The sequence below is a fragment of the Mytilus californianus genome, unplaced genomic scaffold (assembly GCF_021869535.1).
Source record: "Mytilus californianus isolate M0D057914Y unplaced genomic scaffold, xbMytCali1.0.p SCAF_2, whole genome shotgun sequence".
Classification (NCBI taxonomy): domain Eukaryota; kingdom Metazoa; phylum Mollusca; class Bivalvia; order Mytilida; family Mytilidae; genus Mytilus; species Mytilus californianus.
Genome location: NW_026262668.1, coordinates 91,022,110 through 91,047,216, shown reverse-complemented (window position 1 = coordinate 91,047,216; position 25,107 = coordinate 91,022,110). Strand labels below are relative to the sequence as shown.

General features: G+C 32.6%; 1 protein-coding gene across 1 annotated transcript; it reads left to right on the top strand.

Moving 5' to 3' along the window:
* The first annotated feature begins 138 nt into the window (after window positions 1–138).
* LOC127728479 (transmembrane protein 106B-like) lies at window positions 139–22,779 on the top strand. The gene is made up of 6 exons (XM_052235877.1): window positions 139–357; window positions 3,158–3,221; window positions 12,352–12,517; window positions 13,160–13,356; window positions 14,405–14,458; window positions 17,338–22,779. The coding sequence occupies exons 1-6, from the start codon at window positions 198–200 to the stop codon at window positions 17,474–17,476; spliced, it is 780 nt and encodes a 259-aa protein (XP_052091837.1). The 5' UTR covers window positions 139–197; the 3' UTR covers window positions 17,477–22,779.
* Window positions 22,780–25,107: the final 2,328 nt, after the last annotated feature.

The window sequence follows — 25,107 nt, the reverse complement described above, 5'->3', positions numbered from 1 at the left end:
ACAAACAATGCAAATTTTTGTTCTATATTTTCCTACATGATTAATATTAAATAACTAGAACATCGTCTCAAAGCAGTATTATTTGTATATATATATAATTTCGTTTTATCTACAAATTTTAAATTTGTGCCTACTGTACTGCTTGTTTGACGAGGTTTGACAGTTAGTTGACAGGCTGATCACATGCTACTGTATAGATGGAAGAACAAGAGAACGAAAAGAATAATCTTGTTAATGAATCAAGATCTTGTCCAAGTAGATATGGCTCAACGTCTAATGGATCAGACACTTATGAGGAGTTATTAAGGGGGAGTGTACCCTGTCCAACATGTAGAGGAAAAGGAAACATTCCAAAAGGTTGTCATGATCAGTTTGTTAAGACTGTTATTCAGAATGTGAAAAAGATTGAGGATGTGAAAAAATATATCCCATATTGCAACATGCATATAAAAGTTAAATGTAAAAATCTTAAGTTAAGTATATAGCTGAAATTTAGTCCCTTTATCAGTAAAATGTTGTAAAAATGGGGAAAAAACTAAAATTTTGCTCCTTATGATATCTCCAGAGACATGTTGTGTATATATGTCTCTGATATCTCCAGAGACATGTTGTGTATATATGTCTCTGATATCTCCAGAGACATGTTGTGTATACATGTCTCTGATATCTCTTTATAATGAACAATCGTTTGTGCTAGTTTCATAAAAGTCCATGAAAATTAATAATCAAAGTTATTGAAGTTTAAAAATGTATATTACTTCAGACTGTAACTTTATTAACAGCTATCCGTAAAAAACTGATAATGTAAAAAAACAAAATTTAAGATTTTGCTCGGGATCCTGTCTTTTCGTCATGGAAAAAGCTAGCTTCTGTCCATTTAAGTTTTTTAAAATTCTAAGAAGGCTTGACTGGATTATTAATATCTAATAAACCTATTAACTCTAGACTGAAACTAAAATGTTGAAGATGCCTGTGACAGAATGTAGGATTACTTCGGACAAAGGCGGATCAGGGGGTGTCACCAAGTGCACATGACCCCCCCGCCCTTTTCCCCTGAGGTTGGCAAGAATGGTGCACCATATAGAGTATAATTTAAATTTTGATTAATTTACCAATTAGTCTATCACTAGTAATATACTTGTCATTGTATTTCCAATACCATTGAATACCTTATAGCGAAAAACATATACATGTAACTTGACCTGTATTTTAATACAAGAAATTTGTCATCAATGACCATTCATTGCTAATTCGGTTCCTAAATTGATGTGCAGGTATGAAAATGAAAAGACAATTCTAAATTTTAAAAAGCTTTCAATCTTTATTTTTACATATATATTTATGTTTGAAATGTTTAAATGTTACTTCCAAATTTTCCAGAACATTAATCATCTGCTGTTGATTAGAACTGTGTTACCAAAATCTGAATGATTTGTCATTCGTTCTCTCTGATTATAATCAACATCCTAAATCCTACATATATATACATTTTTTTTGTACCCCACCATTTATAAATTTCCTTAAAACTTGTTTACATGTTTTGAAATTATTACCCCTTTTCCTCAGGAAAAACCACAAATCAGTCCAAAGATAAGTATCAATGAACTTTAACAGATCTGTTTAAACAAGTGGGTGTTCTTCCAAATAGAAAACTTCCAAATAGAAAACGTGGTATGTCTGGCAAAAATACAATGGACATTGCCAAAATCAGCAACTAAAATAATTGCAAACCAAATGAAACTTTTTCACAGAGTCATCTCCTATTGGTCAATCTATTTAAATTTTTGTTAGTTCTATATTGTCCCATTGAGTAAATACAATAGCTATTGTTCTCTGTGTAGTTATTTCACTGGGACCTTTAAATTTTTTGTGAGAGAAATCCATCACTCATTGATTAATTTACCACAGTAAAAAAATGTTCTTCTAAATAGATGAAAATACATGTTTCAACTCACAAAACTGTATGTGATGTTGTATTTATTCAATATCAATAATATATTTTCAATCTGTTCAATATAAACACTGATTTAATCATAAAAAGTTGATTTCTGACAAAATATTTAGCATTGTTCCTCTTGAAATGTGCATTTTTTTTGTGTTTGTTTAGTTATACATGTAGAATACTTTTAAGAAGGCCTTAATTTACACATTGTCATTTTCCAGTTTTTATTTGTCAAACTAAAAAAAAAAAACAAATTTCAATAGGAACAATGTTGAAAATTTCGTCAGAAATCAACTTGTAATGTTTGAATCACTGTATACATTGAACATATTGAAAATATATTATTGATATTGAATAAATACAACATCACATACAGTTTTGTGAGTTAAAACATGTATTTTCATCTTTTAGAAGATATTTTTTTTACTCAGGTAATTCAATCAATGAGTGATGGATTTCTCTTAGAAGAAATTTAAAGGTCCCAGTGAATAAAGTACACAGAGAACAATAGCTATTGTATTTATTCAATGGGACAATAGAACTAACAAAAGTTTAAATAGATTCACCAATAGACATGATAGGAGATGACTCTGCGGAAAAAAGTTTCATTTGGTTCGCAGTAAAGCATTCAGATTTACACTTCGACCTTGATATGCTTGCCTTCACTTTTTGCTTACAGACATGAAAGAAAAATGATGATGATTCAATAGATATCTTTTTAATGTCCAGTGTCAAGTTAAATGCAAATACAGGACAAGATCATGGTAATGTTATATGAATATAAATCCTGCTTTGTACTAGACCGACACAGTCAGATTCATAATGTGCTTAGTTCACAAGGAAAAATACCACAAGAAGACATGTAATCCTACCCATGCACATTATTCTGACTGTGAGCCAACCAGTCTTTTCTCTACTCCTATATGCCACACACTTATAGCAGAAGCTGGAAATACAAATTTTCCAGTCTTTGACCTGTCGCAACCGAGGCGGTCAAAGAAAAATTTGAATCAATTTTGTAAACCATGTGTTACCAATGACTAACCATTTGTTTTGTTAAGTACTACATTTTGTTCATGTATCTTGATGATATTACGGTATTAAAAAAAAAAATTGAAATATTTTGAATGATCGTTTTGGTGACAACCCTCTGAAAAATTTCTGGATCACTGGACTTTTACATATGTCATATAAATGCTTTTTTTTCCCTCATAGAACAAGAAGGAGAACTTGTAGCACTCATTCCAGTGAGAGATAAGCGACTTAAACCTAGACGAACGTAAGTAATGCAACATATCAGACAAATGTCTTAAACATGAATGAATGGAAATACTTATGTTATCATTTCAGGAATGCAACTTCATCTATATACATAAATGTATATGTAGAGCAGTCTCAACTTTTAAGTAAATATTTTTTTACTCAATCTAACATACAAAGTATAACTTCCAAACTGATATGTACAAAAATGTAGCACACTCCCAGCATCCATGAAAATAATGTTCTAATTTTAACAAAGTAAACTCCCTTAATGTAGGACAGTCTAAGCATCCATGTAAATAATGTTTTACTCAATCTAACATACAAAGCATAAATTCCATACTAATACGTAGCACAGTCATATAACAATATAGAAAATTACAGTGCAGCTCCATCAGGTGCTGGTGGATTTGTAATTTCCATTTATCCATAATGATAGTGGGCACATTGGGAGTCACCTCCTAGATGGTTCCCTGTGCCTACCAAATGAAAGGGACATGTCATATTTTTTTCAGAAGAAGACTTGTACCAGCAATACTTTGGATTAATTACTTATTAGCTTTTGTGTACAATATTTTCACAAAATCTTAGGTCATGCAAATTTCATTGGGTAAATGGAAATAACAAAATTCATATGAACTGTCAGGAAACTTTTGACTTTTATATGAAAAAGTTTAAATTTCATCAGACAATTTTTACATAAACAAAACCAATACTGGGTCTGGAACGATGCATGTAATTGGTTGAGGTAACATGTATACTGAAGCATAAGTGATCATTCCCTTCCAGAGAAGCCAAGAAATGTTTTACAAGAATTTTCCTAGTACAGTGAGTGTTATAAATTTTAAATAATTAGCAAACAGGAAGTAGTTGCACTGCTGATGTAAAAATTGCTTACAGGCTACAACTCAACATTATCAAGTTCCAGACCAAATATAAATTCATTACCTTTTCCTGGCAGGGGAGAAGAGTTGGCAGAAAATTTTCCTTGGGCAATGAATGTAAATTTTTTTAAACTGTTGGCAAACAGGAAGTGGCTGCATGGCTCAGCCTAAATGTTAAAATTGCTTACACGTTACAACTTGATTAACATTATCAAGCTGTAGACCAAATATAAAATTGTCCCCTTCCATAGAAGCCAAGAAAATGTTTACTGTGACTTGACTAAGTGTTGCTCTAATTGCAATTTATTCAAAATTCTGACCTGAAGTTGCAATTTGTTTCATCAAACCAAACTCTTCAACTGGTCAGATATTTTGACTAACTGCTGTAGAAAACCACAGTCAAGTAGTGAAAGTGCAAAGTGATTTAATAAGGCATACTTGCAATCCTATTAGACTTTAATTCCACTTTATTGACATTATGTAAATGAATTCAGAATTTCTGTACACAATTTTATTGTAATTGTCATTCCAAAGGTGATGGGTAATAATTTTTGAAATGCTATAAAAATGTCCAAACTTAAAGCTTTCGTACAATTTTTTTTTTTAAAATACGTCTTCTATATTAATAAGAATCAGACATCTGTTTGAATTAAAACGTGTTATATTCAGTAAAATATAATATGAAATTACAATACATTTTTAATAAGTTTCAATGGGAGATAATCTAAAATCATTGATCTTATCTCCCTTTAAAACTTCAAGAGAACATATTTAAGTTTAAAGTATATTTCACCAAGTATTCTAGAGATTAATTTAAAGAAAGCTTTGTAGTGTGCATAGAAAAACACCATTTTAAAAGAAATAATGCCAAAACTTAAAATTTGGACATTTTTTTAGCAATTAAAAAATTACTACCTATCACCTTTGAATGACAATTACAATCATCCTGTTGATAGAAATTCTGAGATACATAATCATAATATCATTGAAGTAGAGTTAAAGTATAATGGGATTGTATGTATTCTTTATTTTATCAGCTTGCACTTTAACGACTTGACTGTTGTTTCTACAGCAGTTCGTTAAAATTTCTGACTAGTTGAACAGTTTGGTTTGATAAAACAAATTGCAATTTGGTCAGAATTTTGAATAAACTGCAATAGGTGGAGAGCAACACTTAAAGTCAAGTCACAGTAAGAAAAATATTCCTTGTACAAAGAGAGTTGTAAAATTTCAAACTATCGGCAAACAGGAAGTGGCTGTATGGCAGATGTAAAAAATTGCTTATACACTACAAAAAGAATGTTATTGAGCTGCAGACAAAATATAAAATCATTCCCTTCTATAGAACCTAATAAAAAATTGATGAAACTTTTCTTCCCCAAGTCTTTCAGACAGACGGACAGACGAGCGGTAACTTTACCTGCTGTCGCCTTTGGCGAGGCAAGTTAAAAATATATATAAGCGAGTTAAGATTGGGATAACAATACTGTGTGTTTGTAGTTACACATACATGACATATGTATTTTGATCAACAGCTATCAAAGAATTCTGCTAAAACCCATGCTGGTTGTCATCTTGAACTTTCAGTGTGGTGAGAATTTATATTATGCTGAAGGCCTCACTGTGACTTAGAGTTGAAAAAACAGCAGTAAAAGCACTGTTTCTTTGCCTTTGGTGTTTCCTGTGTTCAAATTAATTTGGCATCATGAATTGATTTGTTGCTTGACCTTAGACATTAAAAACACTGAAAAAATATACAGGAGCACCATTGGTGCATAAGCTGAACAGTTGCAATCATATTGATTGTTGCTTCACCTGTGACCCGGTGACCTCAAAATAAAAAGGGGTGTTTGTCATCTTGATGGTCATAACCAAATCAAATTTGATAAAAGATGAACATAAGGAAAAAATTAAAAACAAGAAACAAAAAGGATTCAGTATAATACCTTTTTTTGCCCCTTGAACTACAAAAATCATAGAGTATTATAAATCTTTCAAATAACATCCTGCAGATGTTCATAAGATGTTAGTCTGATAGATAGAGTATTATAAATCTTTCAAATAACATCCTGCAGATGTTCATAAGATGTTAGTCTGATAGATAGAGTATTATAAATCTTTCAAATAACATCCTGCAGATGTTCATAAGATGTTAGTCTGATAGATAGAGTATTATAAATCTTTCAAATAACATCCTGCAGATGTTCATAAGATGTTAGTCTGATAGATAGAGTATTATAAATCTTTCAAATAACATCCTGCAGATGTTCATAAGATGTTAGTCTGATAGATAGAGTATTATAAATCTTTCAAATAACATCCTGCAGATGTTCATAAGATGTTAGTCTGATAGATAGAGTATTATAAATCTTTCAAATAACATCCTGCAGATGTTCATCAGATGTTAGTCTGATAGATAACGTATTATAAATCTTTCAAATAACATCCTGCAGATGTTCATCAGATGTTAGTCTGATAGATAGAGTATTATAAATCTTTCAAATAACATCCTGCAGATGTTCATAAGATGTTAGTCTGATAGATAGAGTATTATAAATCTTTCAAATAACATCCTGCAGATGTTCATAAGATGTTAGTCTGATAGATAGAGTATTATAAATCTTTCAAATAACATCCTGCAGATGTTCATAAGATGTTAGTCTTATAGATAGAGTATTATAAATCTTTCAAATAACATCCTGCAGATGTTCATCAGATGTTAGTCTGATAGATAACGTATTATAAATCTTTCAAATAACATCCTGCAGATGTTCATAAGATGTTAGTCTGATAGATAGAGTATTATAAATCTTTCAAATAACATCCTGCAGATGTTCATAAGATGTTAGTCTGATAGATAACCTATTATAAATCTTTCAAATAACATCCTGCAGATGTTCATAAGATGTTAGTCTTATAGATAGAGTATTATAAATCTTTCAAATAACATCCTGCAGATGTTCATAATTTTGTCATGTGAATTTCTCACTTATTATGATTAATAGGATAACTATATTTAGTATATAGGTTCCTTGCAGCGTTTACATGTCCGTCAGACAGGGTTAACCTGTCCTCGACCTCAATTCACGGATCAGTGATCAAGGTTAAAGTTACGTGATTAGGTCTGTTTCTCAGATACTTCAAGCAGCAGGTCAACTATATGTGGTGTATGGAATGATTGTAAGGGGTACATGTCAGACTGGCAGATTTCATATGACCTTGTCCTTGTTTTCATGGTTCATTGGTCATTGTTAATTTTTGTGTTTTGGATTGTTTTTCAAGTACTGTAAGCAATAGGTCAACTATATGTGGTGTATGGAATGATTGTAAGGTGTACATGTCTGTCTAGCTGGTGTCATCTGACCTTGACCTCATTTTAATGGTTCATTGGCCATTGTTAATTTTTGTGTTTTGGTCTATTTTTCAAGTACTATAATCAATAGGTCAACTATATTTGGTTTATGGAATGATTGTAAGGTGTACATGTCTGTCTAAACGGTGTCATCTGACCTTGTCCTCATTTTCATGGTTCATTGGGCAATGTTAAATCTATTTTTTCAAATACTAATAGCAATAGGTCAACTATAATTGGTGTACAGAATGATTGTAAGGTGTAAATGTCTGTCTAGCCAGTATCATCTGACCTTGACCTCATTTCCATAGTTCATTGGTTAATATTAAGTTTTTGTGTTTTGGTCTGTTTTTCAATTACCATAAGCAATGGGTCAACTATATTTGGTGTATAGAATAATTGTAAGGTGTACATGTCTGTGACAGTTTTTATCTGACCTTGACATCATTGTCATGGATCTTTAAAAATGTTAAGTTTATGTGATACTTGTAGTAAAACCTTTATTTAAAACTTTCAACATAAAATCAATGGTCAGTAAAACAGGCGAGACATTTCAGCGCGTGCACTCTTGTTTAACATGGTTTTTGTCTCGCCTGCGACGAATGGTCGCAATATGGGAGACATAGGGATAACTATCCAGTGGCGGCAGTGTAAACTATTTGTATAAAGCTTTATATTTCAGAAGGCAGGAGACCTTGATGCTTCAAATCTTGTATGCAGATATCTTATGTTACGAAGTTTCTGTCTGTCATATGTCCATTGTCCTTGCTTGACCTCATTTTCATGGTTCAATGACTGCTTGAAAAAAAATTGAATTTGTGAATTTCTCACTTATTATGAGTAATAGGATAACTATGTTTGGTATATAGGTACCTTGCAACGTCTACATTTTCGTCAGATAGGGTTCACCTGCCCTCGATCATATTTCATTGATCAGTGATCAAGGTTAAAGTTAAGTGAGTAGGTCTGTTTCTCAGATACTATAAGCAGTAGGTCAACTGTATGTGGTGTATGGAATGATTGTAAGAGGTACATGTCAGACTGGCAGGTTTCATCTGACCTTGACCTCATTTTCATGGTTCATTGGTCAATGTTAAAGTTTTTGTGTTTTATATTGTTTTTCAAGTACTTTAAGCAATAGGTCAACTATATTTGGTGTATGGAATAATTGTAAGGTGTAAATGTTTGTCTGGCAGGTATCATCTGACCTTGACCTAATTTTCATGCATGGTTCATTGGTCAATGTTTTTTTTTTAACCAGATTTTTGAAGGAAATAACGGTTATTGATTTGGGGATGTGCGGTGGGCGGGCGGCTGCCAAACAGTGTCTCTTCAATAACATGAAAACGCTGTGATGATTTTTTTTTCAAATTTAGATATGTTGTTTCTTGTGACTTAATGAAGGTCAAGTTCAATTTTCAAGTTTTTAGTATTTCTCCTTTTTGAGTTATCACCATTTTTAATATCCAAAAGTGGTATTTTTAAATATTTTTCTTTTGTTATCTTATTATGACTAAGCATAGTAAATGTCTTATCTCAAAATAAACATTGGAGTGATAGATTTATTTGAAAATTTTCTATTTCCTAAGTGGTGATGATTATAAGCTATATTATTAGACATTTTGAAGTTAATTACATTATTAATTATTATATATGTAATGTTAGAGTACTATGTTAAACCATAGTTCTGTTCAAACCCTTCAGATTGCAAGTATGATTTTCATTATTAATTAGATCTGGAAAATATCTTAGCATATGATAATCATTGGAGTGACAGATTTATTTGAAAATTTTCTGTTTCCTGATAAGATCTGTAGGACTGTATAAATGAAGTTTGAAATTTAGTGTTTATTATTAGACATTTTGCAGATAATTAAGTCTCCCTAAACCATACATATTCTTACCCCCACCCCTCTTCAATTTGAGAATGTGCTTTTATCTTGTAAATGGTCGAGATTCCCACCCCTTAACCATATATATTCTTGTATGGGACAATAAAACAAATCAAACAAAATAATTGGGGAGTCCCCGGGTTCACCCCCCACCCCTTTTTCATTTTGAAAACTTGTAAACGGTCAAGATCCGCACCCCGAAACCATATATATTCTTGTATGGGACAATAAAACAAATCAAATGAAATAAAAGGCGAGTCCCCTTGGGTCACCCCCACCCCCTCCTGTTTGAGAATTTGTAAACAGTCGAGATCCCCACCCCTAAACCATATATATTGTTGTATGGGACAATAAAAAAAATCAAATGAAATATAGGGGAAGTCCAGGGGGGTCTCCCCAACCCCCTCTTTTTGAAAACTTGTAAACGGCCAAGATCCCCACCCCAAAACCATATATATTCTTGTATGGGACAATAAAACAAATCAAATGAAATAAAAGGCAGGTCCCCCGGGGTCACCCCACCCCCTCCTGTTTGAGAACTTGTAAACGGTCGAGATTCCCACCCCTAAACCATATATATTCTTGTATGGGACAATAAAACAAATCAAATGAATATAGGGGAAGTCCATGGGGGTAACCCCCACCCCCCTTCTTTTTGATAACTTGTAAACGGTCAAGATCCCCACCGCAAAACCATATATATATTCTTGTATGGGACAATAAAACAAATCAAATGAAATATAGGGGAAGTCCACGGGGGTAACCCCCACCCCTCTTCTTTTTGAAAACTTGTAAACGGTCAAGATCCCCACCGCTGAACCATATATATTCTTGTATGGGACAATAAAACAAATCAAAGGAAATAAAAGGTGAGTCCCCTGGGGTCACCCCCACCCCTCCTAATTAAGAACTTGTAAACGGTCGAGATCCCCTCCCCTAAACCATATATATTCTTGTATGGGACAAAAAAACAAATCATATGAAATAAAGGGCGAGTCCCCTGGGGATCACACCCCCTCCCCCCTTTGAGAACTTGTAAACGGTCGTGATCTCCACCCCTAAACAACCATATATATTCCTGTTCGTCATTTCAAGAAGATTTGAATGACATACAGGGTCAATCCATAGGTGTCACATGCACCAATTTGTACTGGACTTTGCCCAATGTCAGGCTACCATGGGAATGACGAATTATTGGAGCTTTGTTTGGGAGACTTCGTAACAGCATCCTGTTACAATTATTTCTTGTTACTGATAAGTTTTATAGATTTTGAAAAGACATTGTATTAAAGATAAATAAAATTTAGGATTTTTTTTATTCTTTTCTTTGGTAAATTGTTTGAAGAATTTTGTGGCAAGTTTGTTTTTATTCTGTATAAACTAATTTTCTGAATGCTATATATTTTTTTCTGTTGAAGTGAACTCCTTTAAAAACTTAGCTTATATTGTCTATTAATAAACATATATTTAGATTTCTGATTTTGGGCCCAGTTTTCAAGTTGGTCCAAATCGGGGTCCAAAATAAACTGTGTTTGATTTCAAGATAAATTGAATATATATAGGGTTCTTTGAAATGCTTAATCTAAACCTGTATTTCTTTTCATTATATAAATATGATAATACCACATTGAGGTCCAAAGGGTACTAAATTAAACTTTTGTTTAATTTCATCAAAAATTGAATTCTTTGGTTCTTTGATATGCTGATTCTAACAATGTTTGAGTGTTAAATCATATCTAATTTTAGAGAACTGGTTGTTGTTATTATATTATTGATTATAATTTGAAAAATTGCATCATATCCTATTTTAGAGAACTTTTTTTCCAGTTTGAGTTATTTCCCTTTGCACAGAAAATATTATGGATAAAATTACCATTTCAACATAAATTAAATATATATATAGGGTTCTTTCAAATGCTGAGGCTGAACCTGTATTTAAATATTAGATTTTTGGGCCCAGTTTTCAAGTTGGTCCAAATCAGGGTCCAAAATTAAACTTTGTTTGATTCAACAAAAATTGAATTTATGGGGTTCTTTGAAATGCTGAATGTCCAATTTCAAATATTTCAGTTCTTTGACCACATTTGTTTTGTGTCACAAACCTGTGTTGTGTCAAATATTCAACCACAGTCCAAATTCAGAGCTGTTTTAAGCTTAAATGTAGTGTCCATACTTGCTCAACTGTTCAGGGTTCGACCTCTGCAGGAAAATCCAGTTTGCTGTCACTCTGACAGACTCTTGTTGTGTTTTGGTCTGTTTTTCAAATACTAATAGCAATAGGTTATTTATATTTGGTGCATGGAATAATTGTAAGGTGTACATGTCTGTCACACAGGTTTTATCTGACCTTGACCTCATTGTCATGAATCTTTAAAAATATTAAGTTTATGTGATACTTGTAGTGAAAACTTTATCTGTAAGACTTTATTGTGTGCACTCTTGTTTAAGTCTTGAATAATTTTACTATTTTGCAATTGCAGTGGCAAAAAAATAGCTATTATCATACTTCTATTTCTTTTGCAAGAATTTAGGTTTGTTAATAATTGCTGTGACCTTGACTTTTGACCTTTTGGCCCAAATATATATTAAGTTCAGAAAAGTCATTCTGAAATGTTGACTCTGGATACTCACTGGAGTACTTGTGGATGGCATTCACTATATTATATAAACCTAGTACTTTGTAACAACTCAGCTAGCAATAACACACTATTACTAGCATTTAGTTTAAGTTGCTAATTCTATTGTTCTTGACAGAGTTAATGAGATTTTATATACTTCTATAAGAATGAAGATGCTAAATAAAGTATTACTAGTTTTGGATTTATCACAAGAGATAGACAATTCTTTTTATAGTGAAGTAATAGTGTTTTGTCTGTAGATCTGGTAATTAATAAATTAGATATACCATTATGGCTGACTACACTGTGGATTGAGCCATAATCTTGTAATATGTATTAGTTCTACTACAACAACTTTATGTACCATAATGCAAACATGTTATATATATATATATTATTCCAGATGCCTGTATGTAGGGATAGCTGTATTTACTTGTATTGTTATGGCTGGACTGTTATTTTTCTTCCTTTCGCAAAGAGATGTTACCATAGCTAGTAACATATCACTGTTATCACCAAAAAATCTCACCATAGATACTGCAAAGAAATATGTTTACTTTGAAGTCACAGTATGTATTACATATACAATCAATAGTCACAAGTGTTCTTATATTACTTCTCTTTCAGTTTTACAGGATAAACTTTTTTTCTGTGTGCTTCTATTACTTTATGAAGAGGTCAGTCAAAATGAAACTATTTTGACAAATTACACATGCTTTGTATCTGCAGAATAGAAACAAAACAAATTCAGATATTTTAGTCAAACTTAATAGCATAATAAATACCAGTTATGTATTAGATGGCTAAAAGAATACCTCATAAAAAAGTATTTTCAGTTTCCTACTAAAACAGTTGTTTGATAATAAGTCAAGCGGATAAGACAACAAGAAAATCAGTTAAACATGTCTTCTTCAATTTCAACTCATCAATGAATGTTTTGTATTTTCAAGGAGAAATTTACTGTTCCCCTTGAATGAACTCCACAGAGAACAATAGCTATTGAATTTATTCAATTGGACAGTTCACTTTGCAAAATTTAAATGGCCAAGTAAGCACCAACTGATTCTAGGGTAAGGTTTTATTTCCTTAGAATATAATATCGACAGGGCAACATCATGAGTAAATGCAAATGTTGATTTAACTGTGTAAGGTCTGAAATGATCATATTATTTAATGAAGTTATATGACAGATATATTGTTTTTCTTTTCAGTATCCATTCAATATATCCAACTTGAATTACTTTCCTATAACATTAACACAGAACTCTATAGCTGTAGAATTCAATGTTAAACTCATAAATACAACCAAGTCTAGCTTTACCTTAAATGTGCCAATGAGATCAACAAGGAAATTTGATGTCAATGTTGGAATCACTTTCAGTAAAGATAACGGATTGGGGGCAATGGCGTAAGTATATTATTGAGTGAAACCTGTCTAAACAGTGGTGTAGCTACCCTTGATGCAACGACGCACTTGCGTACACAAACACAAAAGCCAAAAAAAAATTATTGAAAGAAAAAAATTGAGAGAGAGAAAAAGATAGTATAAATAAATAAAAACTGGGGACCATTTACCTGGACTTTTCTGTACTAATATTTTATTGTCAGATAAAAATGTCATCTTGTCAAAATAGATTCTTTTTTCGGAGAAGAAAATGGAACAAAAAGAATGCATTTGAAGCAATAGCTGGTCTGTTTAATTCTCAGTAATGAGTCAGAATTCAACAAAAAGTTTTGTGAAATGCCTCCCAAACTATCCTTATATCTGAGAACTGTCAAAAGAAGATATGACAAGGGACAATAACTTAAAACTTCAATGAAAATTCAGAAATGACGTCATACAGATTAGGGGTTTGATTAAGCCTTTGCAACGGTGACTGATGTCGATGACGTGACGTCATACAGATTAGGGGTTTGATAAAGCCTTTGCAACGGTGACTGATGTCGATGACGTGACGTCATACAGATTAAGGGTGTGATAAAGCCTTTGCAACCGTGCTGATATCGATATCATCACAGATGGCTGATACAGGGTTTGATAAAGTAGCATTTGTTTTGAAGTGTTTTGTTTTTCTGATGATTCAAACACAACTTTTATTTATTGTCTGGATTTGCAAAACATTTCAACTGAAATAAAATTCAGTATGTTTGCATCAGCAGAAAACAACTGAAGACAAATCTATCACCAAATAAACAAATAGAATTCAGACATTTCTGCTTCTTTCAACACTTGGTTTGTAAAAATATAAACACAAACGCCTTCAAAATAGATTTAAACAAAAAAGTTTTTATATGAAATGTATAGGTGATGAATACTTATGTCCATGCACTGTAAAGATTAATTGGTTGAAGTAGATATTTCGTGTCTACTGAATTAGTTTACAAAGTTTAACTGAGTTTATACACACTGATCACTAAATATACACAAAATTTAATCATGCACATCTATTTTACAGGAGCAGATGTAATAATCCAGAACCTTTCTTTACTCAGTATGTGATGATATTTCAGTAAGTCTAATATAACTTCAGCTTTTAAATTCTTAAAAACTAATATTTCAGTATGATGATTTTTAATGTAGGGAAAAAAATTTGGAAAAAGGAAAAGAAACAATGTGTATATATAAAAGACATGAGGAGCTGCACCATTCTGTCTTAATAATTTTATTATCAGAGGGTCCAGGATTGCTGAAAATAATAATTGGTGTGAAACTTGAGTTTAAAATTATTATCTGGGCTAAACATAATTTATGTTATTTTGACAATAATGTCACTGTTTAAAATCTGGTTATTTTCGCATAATGTTTTCGTTTCTTCACAGAAATATTTGTTCCTGATAAGATCTGTATTGTGTAGACATTCAGTCTTAGATCAACTTTATACATATGTATAAACGTGTCCGATTCCCCCAAACGTGTCCACATGACGTCACTGAACTGCAAAACATGTCTTAAAATGTAAAAGGGCGCCAAAGCGTATCATTTGTATGAACTACATGTACCAAACGTGTCCATTTTTTAGCTCACCTGGCCCGAAGGGCCAAGTGAGCTTTTCTCATCACTTGGCGTCAGTCGTCCGTCGTCGTCCGTCGTCGTTAGCTTTTTACAAAAATCTTCTCCTCTGAAACCACTGGGCCAAATTTAACCAAACTTGGCCAAAATCATCATTAGGGTATCTAGTTCAAAAAATGTGTCCGATGACCCCGCCAACCAACCAAGATGGCCGCCATGGCTAAAATAGAACATAGGGGTAAAATGTAGATTTTGGCTTATATTTCTGAAACCAAAGCATTTAGAGTAAATCTGACATAGGGTAAAACTGATTATCAGGTCAGATCTATCTGCTCTGTAATTTTCAGACAAATCTGACATCCTGTTGTTAGGTTGCTGCCCCTGAATTGGTAATTTTAAGGAAATTTTGCAGTTTTTGGTTATTATCTTGAATATTATTATAGATAGAGATAAACTGTAAACAGCAATTATGTTCAGCAAAGTAAGATCTACAAATAAGTTGTCATGACCAAAATTGTCAGTCGACCCCTTTAGGAGTTATTGCCCTTAATAGTCAATTTTTAACAATTTTTTGTAAATTTTTGTAATCTTTTACAAAAATCTTCTTCTCTGAAACTACTGAGACAAATTAATTTAACCATACTTGGCCATAATCATTATTAGGGTATCTAGTTTAAAAAATTTGTCTGATGACCCCGCCTTCCATCCATCATGGCCGACTTGGTTAAAAATAGAACATAGGGGTAAAATGCAGTTTTTGGTTTATATCTCTGTAACTTAAGCATTTAGAGCAAATCTGACAGGTGGCAAAAATGTTCATCAGATTTAGATTTATCTGCCCTGAAATTTTCAGACGAATCTGACAACCCGTTTTGGGTCGCTGCCCCTGAGTTAGTAATTTTACAAAAATTTTGCAGTTTTTTGTTATTATCTTAGATATCATTATAATATCTAATATCTAATACTATTAATTATGATTTTAACCTTATTTTACATGATTTCCAAAGCATCAGTAAATACAGGTGAGCGACACAGGCTCTTGAGAGCCTCTAGTTAATGAACACCCAAACGTGCCCAATCCCAAAAACTTGTCCATATCAAGCTCTTTTTTTTTCTTTTACCGAACGACCATTCTTGTCCATATAATAAATACTTCCGTTATTTGGTTATCACTATTTCATTAAAGTATACTCATTTTACTATTTTATTAAAAAAAAGAAATAAAGTACTTTTAAGTCTTTTTTAAACCGGCAGTATAACCTGGGTTAAAGTTGGGCGTCCATTCAGCTATGTCGGATGCAAATGTAAGCAGCCACGCTCAGCTAAATTTCTCTGCAGATCAAAACCTTTCTAACAACTCTTTCAATGTGCCATCAGTTGTATTTCGGAAGGCAACATTTTTGTCCGGATTCATTATTTTTTCTAGTGGCAGTTAAAACGGTCTCTTTGACATAATGGACATTAAAGTAGTGTCTTACTGGAGTCATTAGAACCTATCTAAAGTTTTTTATTGTTAATATGATGTCTTCAAATAATGCATGAAATATTTGGCACTGGACATTATGTCTCTTGTTCGTGTGTCTTTAGTGATGCTCGAAACCTAAAATTTATTAAAAAAAAAAAGCATGAAAACCAGTTTGTATCAGAACTGTTGAAAAAAGGGAATTCTATTGAAAGCCAGCCGTGCAGATTGATATAAAAAGGCATCATCAGAGTTTATTAGTACAAAATAATTTACATAGTAAACGATTAATTCAACAGTACAAGAATTATATGTATGTTTGCTCTAAATGAGCATGAAATACTTGCAACAGGACAATAATCAATTTCAGTCAAAAGTCAATTCATATGTTACAAATTAAATTTGCAATGATGTTTTATGCTAATCATTAACAACCAGCATTGAACAAACTAATGCTAATAAATGACCACTTTGTCAACTGTGTCCCCCATCATAGAATTGCCGGGAACGTTATTGATTTCATTCGGGACATGCATGTATTAGCGCTAAAAGACGTGAAACGTTCTGGCGTGTAATAGTGGACACGTTTTGGCGAATAACAATTATCGGACACGTTTGGGGGTTATGAAATTGGACACGTTTGGAGAATATTGAATATTATGGACAGGTTTGGGGAGAATAGACACGTTTGAGGGAATTGGACACGTTTGGGGGGAAGGACACGTTTGGGAGTGTTACACATATATAATTTGTATTCCAAATTAAACATTTCAAATTAAGGTGTAGGCGACTTCCAATTAAAGATATAACATTATTTTCATTTTTATATCTTAAATTTTGTATTTACCATTAAAATGACTAAAAGTATTGCCATATATTATATACAGATATTAAGTGACATAATTTTTAAATTTCAGGACAACAGCCACATATTCCTCACTTGGACATCAAGAACAGACAACAGTTAATACTTATCCTTTAGTAGATTGTGGAAATCATACAAAAGCAGAAAACTTAAGTATTTTGTCACCAGAATATTCATTATTGATCAGTTGATTCTAAGAAGAATTCTTTAACAGAAAGAGATACTGTCTTCACCGATGCTTATAGCAGTCAGCAGTAAGAGATCATAGGAATGCACAGATATTCAAATCAGCATTTAGTGGAACCATAATCTTTCTACAAAAATATGTTTGTTATCTCCCTTGAGCAGTTGGTAATGTCAAAGTATGGAGACAATGAAACATAGTTCCTTTGTGTACCTTTATATTTTTAGTTTTTTCTGAGGCAGCCAAAAAAAGTTGCTATCCCAGTTGACCTAATGTATACAGTTGCAAATATAGATATATTTTTATGATAGACAAAAACTTTGTTAGCCATTCATATGGAAAATTCTTTTTAATGTTTTAAAAGGAATGTGTTCTGATTAAAGAGGGTGGTAAAGGGTTATTTTCGTGCAATGTGTTTTGCCATTTTTATTTCACGTGCAGCCGTAAAAAAGGTTCATTATTCACTGTGTTTCGTGAAATCGGTAAAAAGATCAACGTGCAAGAAATTTTTAATTGTTTGTTCATCGTGAAATGGCAATTTTATTTCGCGTTCTTCCGTGCAGTTACCCCCCTTTACGCCCCTCATTAAACATTATTTAAATAACTATAAAATCAAAGAATTCAAACATAAACTTGTTTTCAATAAGTGACCTAATTCAGGGTTGCATGTATAGCATGTGTCAATTATCACTGTTTTTTGGTCATCAGTTGAATATTTTTGTTATTTGAATTCTTGGATTAGTTATTCTTTATGTTGACTCTATGTTGCCCTTTATAGCTTACTTTTCGGTGTGAGCCAAGGCTCCGTGTTGAAGACCGTACTTTGACCTATAATGGTTTACTTTTATAAATTTTTACTTGGACGGAGAGTTGTCTCATTGGCACTCATACCACATCTTCTTATATCTATCTAAAGGCCAGTAACAAAGAAAATGCAAGAAACTTTTTCTATGTCTCTCAAATCTTTTGATCCAACACCATTGACAATGTCTTGACTAATTATTGCATGATGTCAGATGAGTGAAATGACAGGTTTTATTACACACGTGACAATATCTGTCTTTGTTTATTTTACTTGGAAATCACTATATTTTATTGCAGTATTTGTAATAATTTCTGTTCTTGTAACTAATGCTATAAATAAAAATCTGAGTATTATGTCTTTAACATGTATTGAAAGTATACTGCTTTATATATTTACTTTGTTAATATGTTCATGCTTTACTTCAACTCAAGTATTATAATTCATATACCGGTATGTGTAAAGGTATCACCTTGTAGTAATCATTGTTGTTTCTCCACATAACTTGTCCTATTATTTCAGAATTTTTGTACTAGTCTTTTAACTGCAGGTTGTGATACTATAATTTGAATTGTTCTTCATACATTAAAATGATGTTATTTTGAAAAAAAATATGTCTTTAAGTTAGAACATTATAGTGTAGACTAGCAGATTACTATATGTATGTATTTTTGGCTACCAAGCTTTAAATGAATATTTCACTCATTAAACATATTTGCTCATCTGATTAAAGGTGATTGCTATATTTATATTTGTTATATATGTATTTTTTTATTTTCATATTTTAGTACTTTATCATAATATCGTTCATCAAAGATCATACATAATTGAAATTTTAGATTAACTGTTTTTAATTTTATTCAAAGATCTGTGATTTTTAACAATAAGAACATATAAAAAGTAGTTGTTCTGCTGATATTAAACTTGTTTTATTACAAATGGAGATATGGTTTTACCTGAAAACCATTTAACAGTCATTTTTTAATACATGTACTGTAAACTAGGATATTTTGGCTGTGGTAATATTTTGGATTTTTTTGGGGCTTTGATGAAAGTACCAAAGTTAATCATACAAAGATAAATCAGTTACCAGTAAGTTAAAAGTTTAAGTTTTGAGAGATGAAGTTAGATATAAATTTATAGTTTAATTCTGAATTTCTACCTATTAATTTTAATTTGCTTCAACAGAAGTAGAATAGGTTAGTCAATATCAATATTAATTTGTGTGTTCGAGCCCATTTATCAGAAACTAAAAGAGAGAAACACATAATTTGCATACACATGTGCCTAGTAGATATCATTGAAAGATAGAAGTATTAATAAATAGAGGAAAACTATGAGTTGATATCTTTTCCCTGATGATGTCTACCAAAAGTTGTACATAATTTAGACATTTAGAACTTTCAGGAATTTTTGAAGACCTTCTTGAAAGCATGCATTTCAGCACCATTTCAGAAAAGAGATCGATTTATATGTGAGTCTTCAACAAAAAAAATAAAGAAACATTACTCATCACAAAACATATTTGTAATAGTGATCCCCAAATTTGTTACATCTATTGCTAATGAATTAAGTTGCATCCAATCTGCAAAGTATATCAACATGACCCATATCACACATTTAAAAGGGGGTATTTGTGGTAAGGGAGATAATTATTTAAATCTGTAAAGTGTTTGCAATAGACATTTTCATCAATCAGTTTTAAGCATTCATATGAAACACCTGTAAGTTAATCAGTGTTAAGGTAGATCAGCGGTCTAAACAAAAAATTAAAGAATTTTTAAATAATTTGCCAAAATGAAGTTTAAATCATTCTTTATTTGTTTAAATATGATAGTGTAGGTCACTGGCTTATTTTTAAGCTACAGGTTGTGTAAACTTGTCCGAATGTGTAGATTATACATGGAAAACCCAATTTTGTGTGACAGAAGGAAAACTATACCACAGAATTTTGAGATAGAATATGAGAAATATAGATTCCACCACTGAAACAAGTGTCTTACAATATTTCTCAACTGGAGACCGTTAAATTTAAATATTAAAAGCGCAAACTTGCCAAGCTTTTTAAATAATCAAAATTTAACTGTTGAGAGTGGAGAAATATCGCAATACACGAGTTAAAGTGGTGGAATCTGTTTCCCTTATGAATTTTATCATTCCTTTTCAAAGATTTACAGAAAGTTGTGTTCTTTATATGTGACGTCATCAGGCATGGTCGCCTTTTTAGCTCACATGGCCCATAGGGCCAAGTGAGCTTTTCTCATCACTTGGCGTCCGTCGTCTGTAAACTTTTACAAAAATCTTCTCCTCTGAAACTACTGGGCCAAATTTGACCAAACTTTGCCACAATCATCATTGGGGTATCTAGTTTAAAAAATGTGTCTGTTGACCCGGCCAACCAACCAAGATGGCCGCCATGGCTAAAAATAGAACATAGGGGTAAAGTATAGATTTTGGCTTATATCTCTGAAACCAAAGCATTTAGAGCAAATCTGACAGTGGTAAAATTGTTTATCAGGTCCAGATCTATCTGCCCTGAAATTTTCAGATGAGTCGGACAACCTGTTGTTGGGTTGCTGCCCCTGAATTGGTAATTTTAAAGAAATTTTGCTGTTTTTGGTTATTATCTTGAATATTATTATAGATAGAGATAAACTGTAAACAGCAATAATGTTCAGCAAAGTAAGATCTACAAATAAGTCAACATGACCAAAATGGTCAGTTGACCCCTTAAGGAGTTATTGCCGTTTATAGTCAATTTTTAACCATTTTTCGTAAATTTTTGTAATTTTTTACAAAAATCTTCTCCTCTGAAACTACTTAGACAAATTTAACCAAACTTGTCCACAATCATCATTAGGGTATCTAGTTTAAAAAATGTGTCCGATGACCCCACCCGCGAACCAAGATGGCTGACATGGCTAAAAAATAGTACATAGGGTAAAATGCAGTTTTTGGCTCATATCTCTGAAACCAAAGCATTTAGAGCAAATCTGACGAGGATAAATTTGTTCATTAGGTCAAGATCTATCTGCCCTGAAATTTTCAGACCAATCAGGCAACTTGTTGTTGGGTTGCTGCCCCTGAATTGGTAATTTTAAGAAAATTTTGCAGCTTTTGGTTATTATCTTGAATATTATTATAGATAGAGATAAACTGTAAACAGCAATAATGTACAGCAAAGTAAGATCTACAAATAAGTCAACATGACCAAAATTGTCAATTGACTACTTAAGGAGTTATTGCCCTTTATAGTCAATTTTTTACAATTTTCATAAATTTTGTAAATTTTTGTAAATTTTTACAAAATATTTTCCACTGTAACTACTGGGCCAAGTTCATTATAGATAGAGATAATAGTAAGGAGCAAGAATGTTCAGTAAAGTAAGATCTACAAACACATCACCATCACCAAAACACAATTTTGTCATGAATCCATCTGTGTCCTTTGTTTAATATGCACATAGACTAAGGTGAGCGACACAGGCTCTTTAGAGCCTCTAGTGTCATGACCTCACAATAGGAAATTCAGAAAAAACCATGAAAATTTGACGTCATAATTAAATTTCGACCAATCATTTGCCGAGAACAATTATTTCACAAGTGAGGAGAACAATTTTTTCACAATCGGTTGGGAAAGGTGAAAATAGTGAAAAAATTAGAGAAAATAATTCTAATAATGTGCTGTCAGAAAAAAAAAAAAAAAAAAATTTGTGTCACAGGAGTTCTGTATGTTATCAAAACAATAATAAGATAAAACACATTATTTATTTCATTTAGATGAAAAGCATTCCAAATGAATTACATTCCTCTCTCAGAATTTTTATAATTTATTAAAGATCTAATCCAATAGGCTATTTCTCGAATTATGGCTTTCACCAGAAAAGATCGTCAATTACACACACCCTTATGACATCATTTACCAGATAGAAGGTGTGGTGCGCCTGTATCCCTGCACTAATAAAAAATTTCAAACATCTTCAGGATCATCGTTCTGCAGGGTAGTCTAGAAATAATTTATGTTCCGTAGGTACGTAATCTCAATTCCCGTACGCTTGAAGGGAGGGTGACCAACTAATTATTTTAATTTCCCGAATATTTTGTACAATATAGCATTTAACATTTTGACCCATTCCCTCGATGCCTACATTTTTGGTGATAGAAGTCACATGACAGATATAATTTGCAACTATATCTCAGTATTGGCGTATTGGGTTCTATTTTACAATACAAGATGGTGGAAGATACCCAATCTACCTCAAAGAAAATGGTTGACAAAATTTGTTCCAGTAATTATTAAGAGTAAAGTACCTTACCTTAAGTGTTGATCGACATTGTTGAAATGACAAGTAGCCATCTAAGATCCATTATCTTGTATTCCAAAGTGGTGTTTTTTGTATTTATTTTTAAAAAAAAATGGCATTAAAATGACATTTTTTGTATTTATTTCATTTTTATGTTATTGCATGTATTTATAAAGTTTCATGAAATAAAAGATTAACTTTTAATTATTTAACTGCTTTGAATAACTTGTCTTTGTGAATTGTCATGGAATAGAAGTTCCTTTATAATACTAGTTCCAAATGAAAGACATTCTGGAATAAAATTTCCACAGGAAGAAATAGTAGTGTCTGTTTCTAACTGAACTAGAGGCTCTCAAGAGCCTGTGTCGCTCACCTGATTCTACTTTGGTTTTGGAAATCATGTAAAAATAGATTAAAATCATAACAGATACCCTAATAATGAGTGAGGCCAAATTTGGTTTAAAATTGGTCCTGTAATTTAATAAAAAATCCTGGTGGCCATCTTGAACAGTAAATCGGCAACAAAGTAGCAACACTTCATCAGCACCTCATAAGGAACATTCATGCCATGTTTGGTTTCAATCCATTCAGTATGTGGTTCTCTAAAAGAAGTCATTTGTATGTATTGTCCATAGGGTCCTTTGTTAAACATTGTCCCCATCTGGCGGCCATCGTGGATGAAGGATCAGCTTCAAATTAACAACACTTGGTCAGCACCTCAAAAGGAACATGCATGCCATGTTTGGTTTCATTCCATTCAATGGTTCTCTAAAAGAAAACATTTGTATGTATTTCTCATAGGGTCCTATATTAAACTAAGTCCTCCACTGGCGGCCATCTTAGATTATGGATCGGCTTCATAGTAACAACACTTGGTCAGCACCTCATAAAGAACATTCATGCCATGTTTGGTTTCATTGCATTCAGTGGTTCTCTAAAAGAAGACATTTGTATGTATTTCCCATAGGGTCCTATGTTAAACTAAGTCCCCTGCTGGCGGCCATCTTGGATGATGGATCAGCTTCAAAGTAACAACACTTGGTCAGCACCTCATAAGGAACATTCATGTCGAGTTTGGTTTAATTCCATTCAGTGGTTCTCTAAAAGAAGACATTTGTATGTATTTCCCGTAGGGTCCTATGTTAAACTAAGTCCCCCGCTGGCGGCCGTCTTGGATTATGGATCGGCTTCATAGTAACAACACTTGGTCAGCACCTCATAAGGAACATTCATGCCATGTTTGGTTTCATTCCATTCAGTGGTTCTCTAAAAGAAGATGTTTGTATGTATTTCCCATAGGGTCCCATGTTAAACTAAGTCCCCCACTGGCGGCCATCTTGGATTATGGATCGGCTTCAAAGTAACAACACTCGGTCAGCATCTCATAAGGAACATTCATGCCATGTTTGGTTTCATTCCATTCAGTGGTTCTCTAAAAGAAGACATTTGTATGTATTTCTCATAGGGTCCCATGTTAAACTAAGTCCCCTGCTGGCAGCCATCTTGGATTATGGATTGGCTTCAAAGTAACAACACTTGGTCAGCACCTCATAAGAAACATTCATGCCATGTTTGGTTTCATTCCATTTAGTGGTTCTCTAAAAGAAGACATTTGTATGTATTTCCCATAGGGTCCAATGTTAAACTAAGTCCCCTGCTGGCGGCCATCTTGGATTATGGATCAGCTTCATAGTAACAACACTTGGTCAACACCTCATAAGGAACATTCATGCCATGTTTGGTTTCATTCCATTCAGTGGTTCTTTAAAAGAAGACATTTGTATTTATTTCCCATAGGGTCCTATGTTAAACTAAGTCCTCCTCGCTGGCGGCCATCTTGGATGATGGATCGGCTTCAAAGTAACAACACTTGGTCAGCACCTCATAAGGAACATTCATGCCATGTTTGGTTTCATTCCATTCAGTGGTTCTCTAGAAGAAGTTCAAAATGCAAAAAGTTAACAACGACGACGTACGCCAAGTGATGAGAAAAGCTCACTTGGCCCTTCGGGCCAGGTGAGCTAATAAAGGGTATAGAATATTTTTTTCTAATAGGAACAGATATAGCATTGTTTATGACAAAGTTTCCAGAGAAACTTCTGTAAAGGAGAAAGAATATACGTTGATAAATGAAGAGAACCTGTTGATTGGAGCAAATGTATAAAATTATTTTACTATATTTTAATGGTATGATGTAGTCATCATTGTTAGAAGACATTTGGTTTCCAGACAATAACTTGAGCTTAAGTGTATGGATATAGGAACAAATATAGCATTGTTTATGTGTATCTCTTACATCTCAGCAGTAATTGGTTGTGGTCTTGTTTATCAAATTGAACAAAGCAGAATCCTTTTAGTTGCAAAAATGGTAATGGGACCAAGTAAATATTTGAATATGATTTACATATAGTCAGGTCTACAAAAAAATACAGCTATTTAACCCTATTAATACTTTAAAAGAATCTTCCAACAACTGCTGCTTTGAATAAAACATTTGTAAAGAAATGATTGAAGGTATTGATTTAAAGCTTG

Bases quoted from the DNA above. Each gene is read 5' to 3' on its own strand.
- LOC127728479 (XM_052235877.1), top strand. From the start codon at position 198: ATGGAAGAACAAGAGAACGAAAAGAATAATCTTGTTAATGAATCAAGA. The intron at 3,222-12,351 runs GTAAGTAATGCA...ATATTATTCCAG, and splicing joins CGACTTAAACCTAGACGAAC to ATGCCTGTATGTAGGGATAG. The intron at 14,459-17,337 runs GTAAGTCTAATA...TTTAAATTTCAG, and splicing joins CAGTATGTGATGATATTTCA to GACAACAGCCACATATTCCT.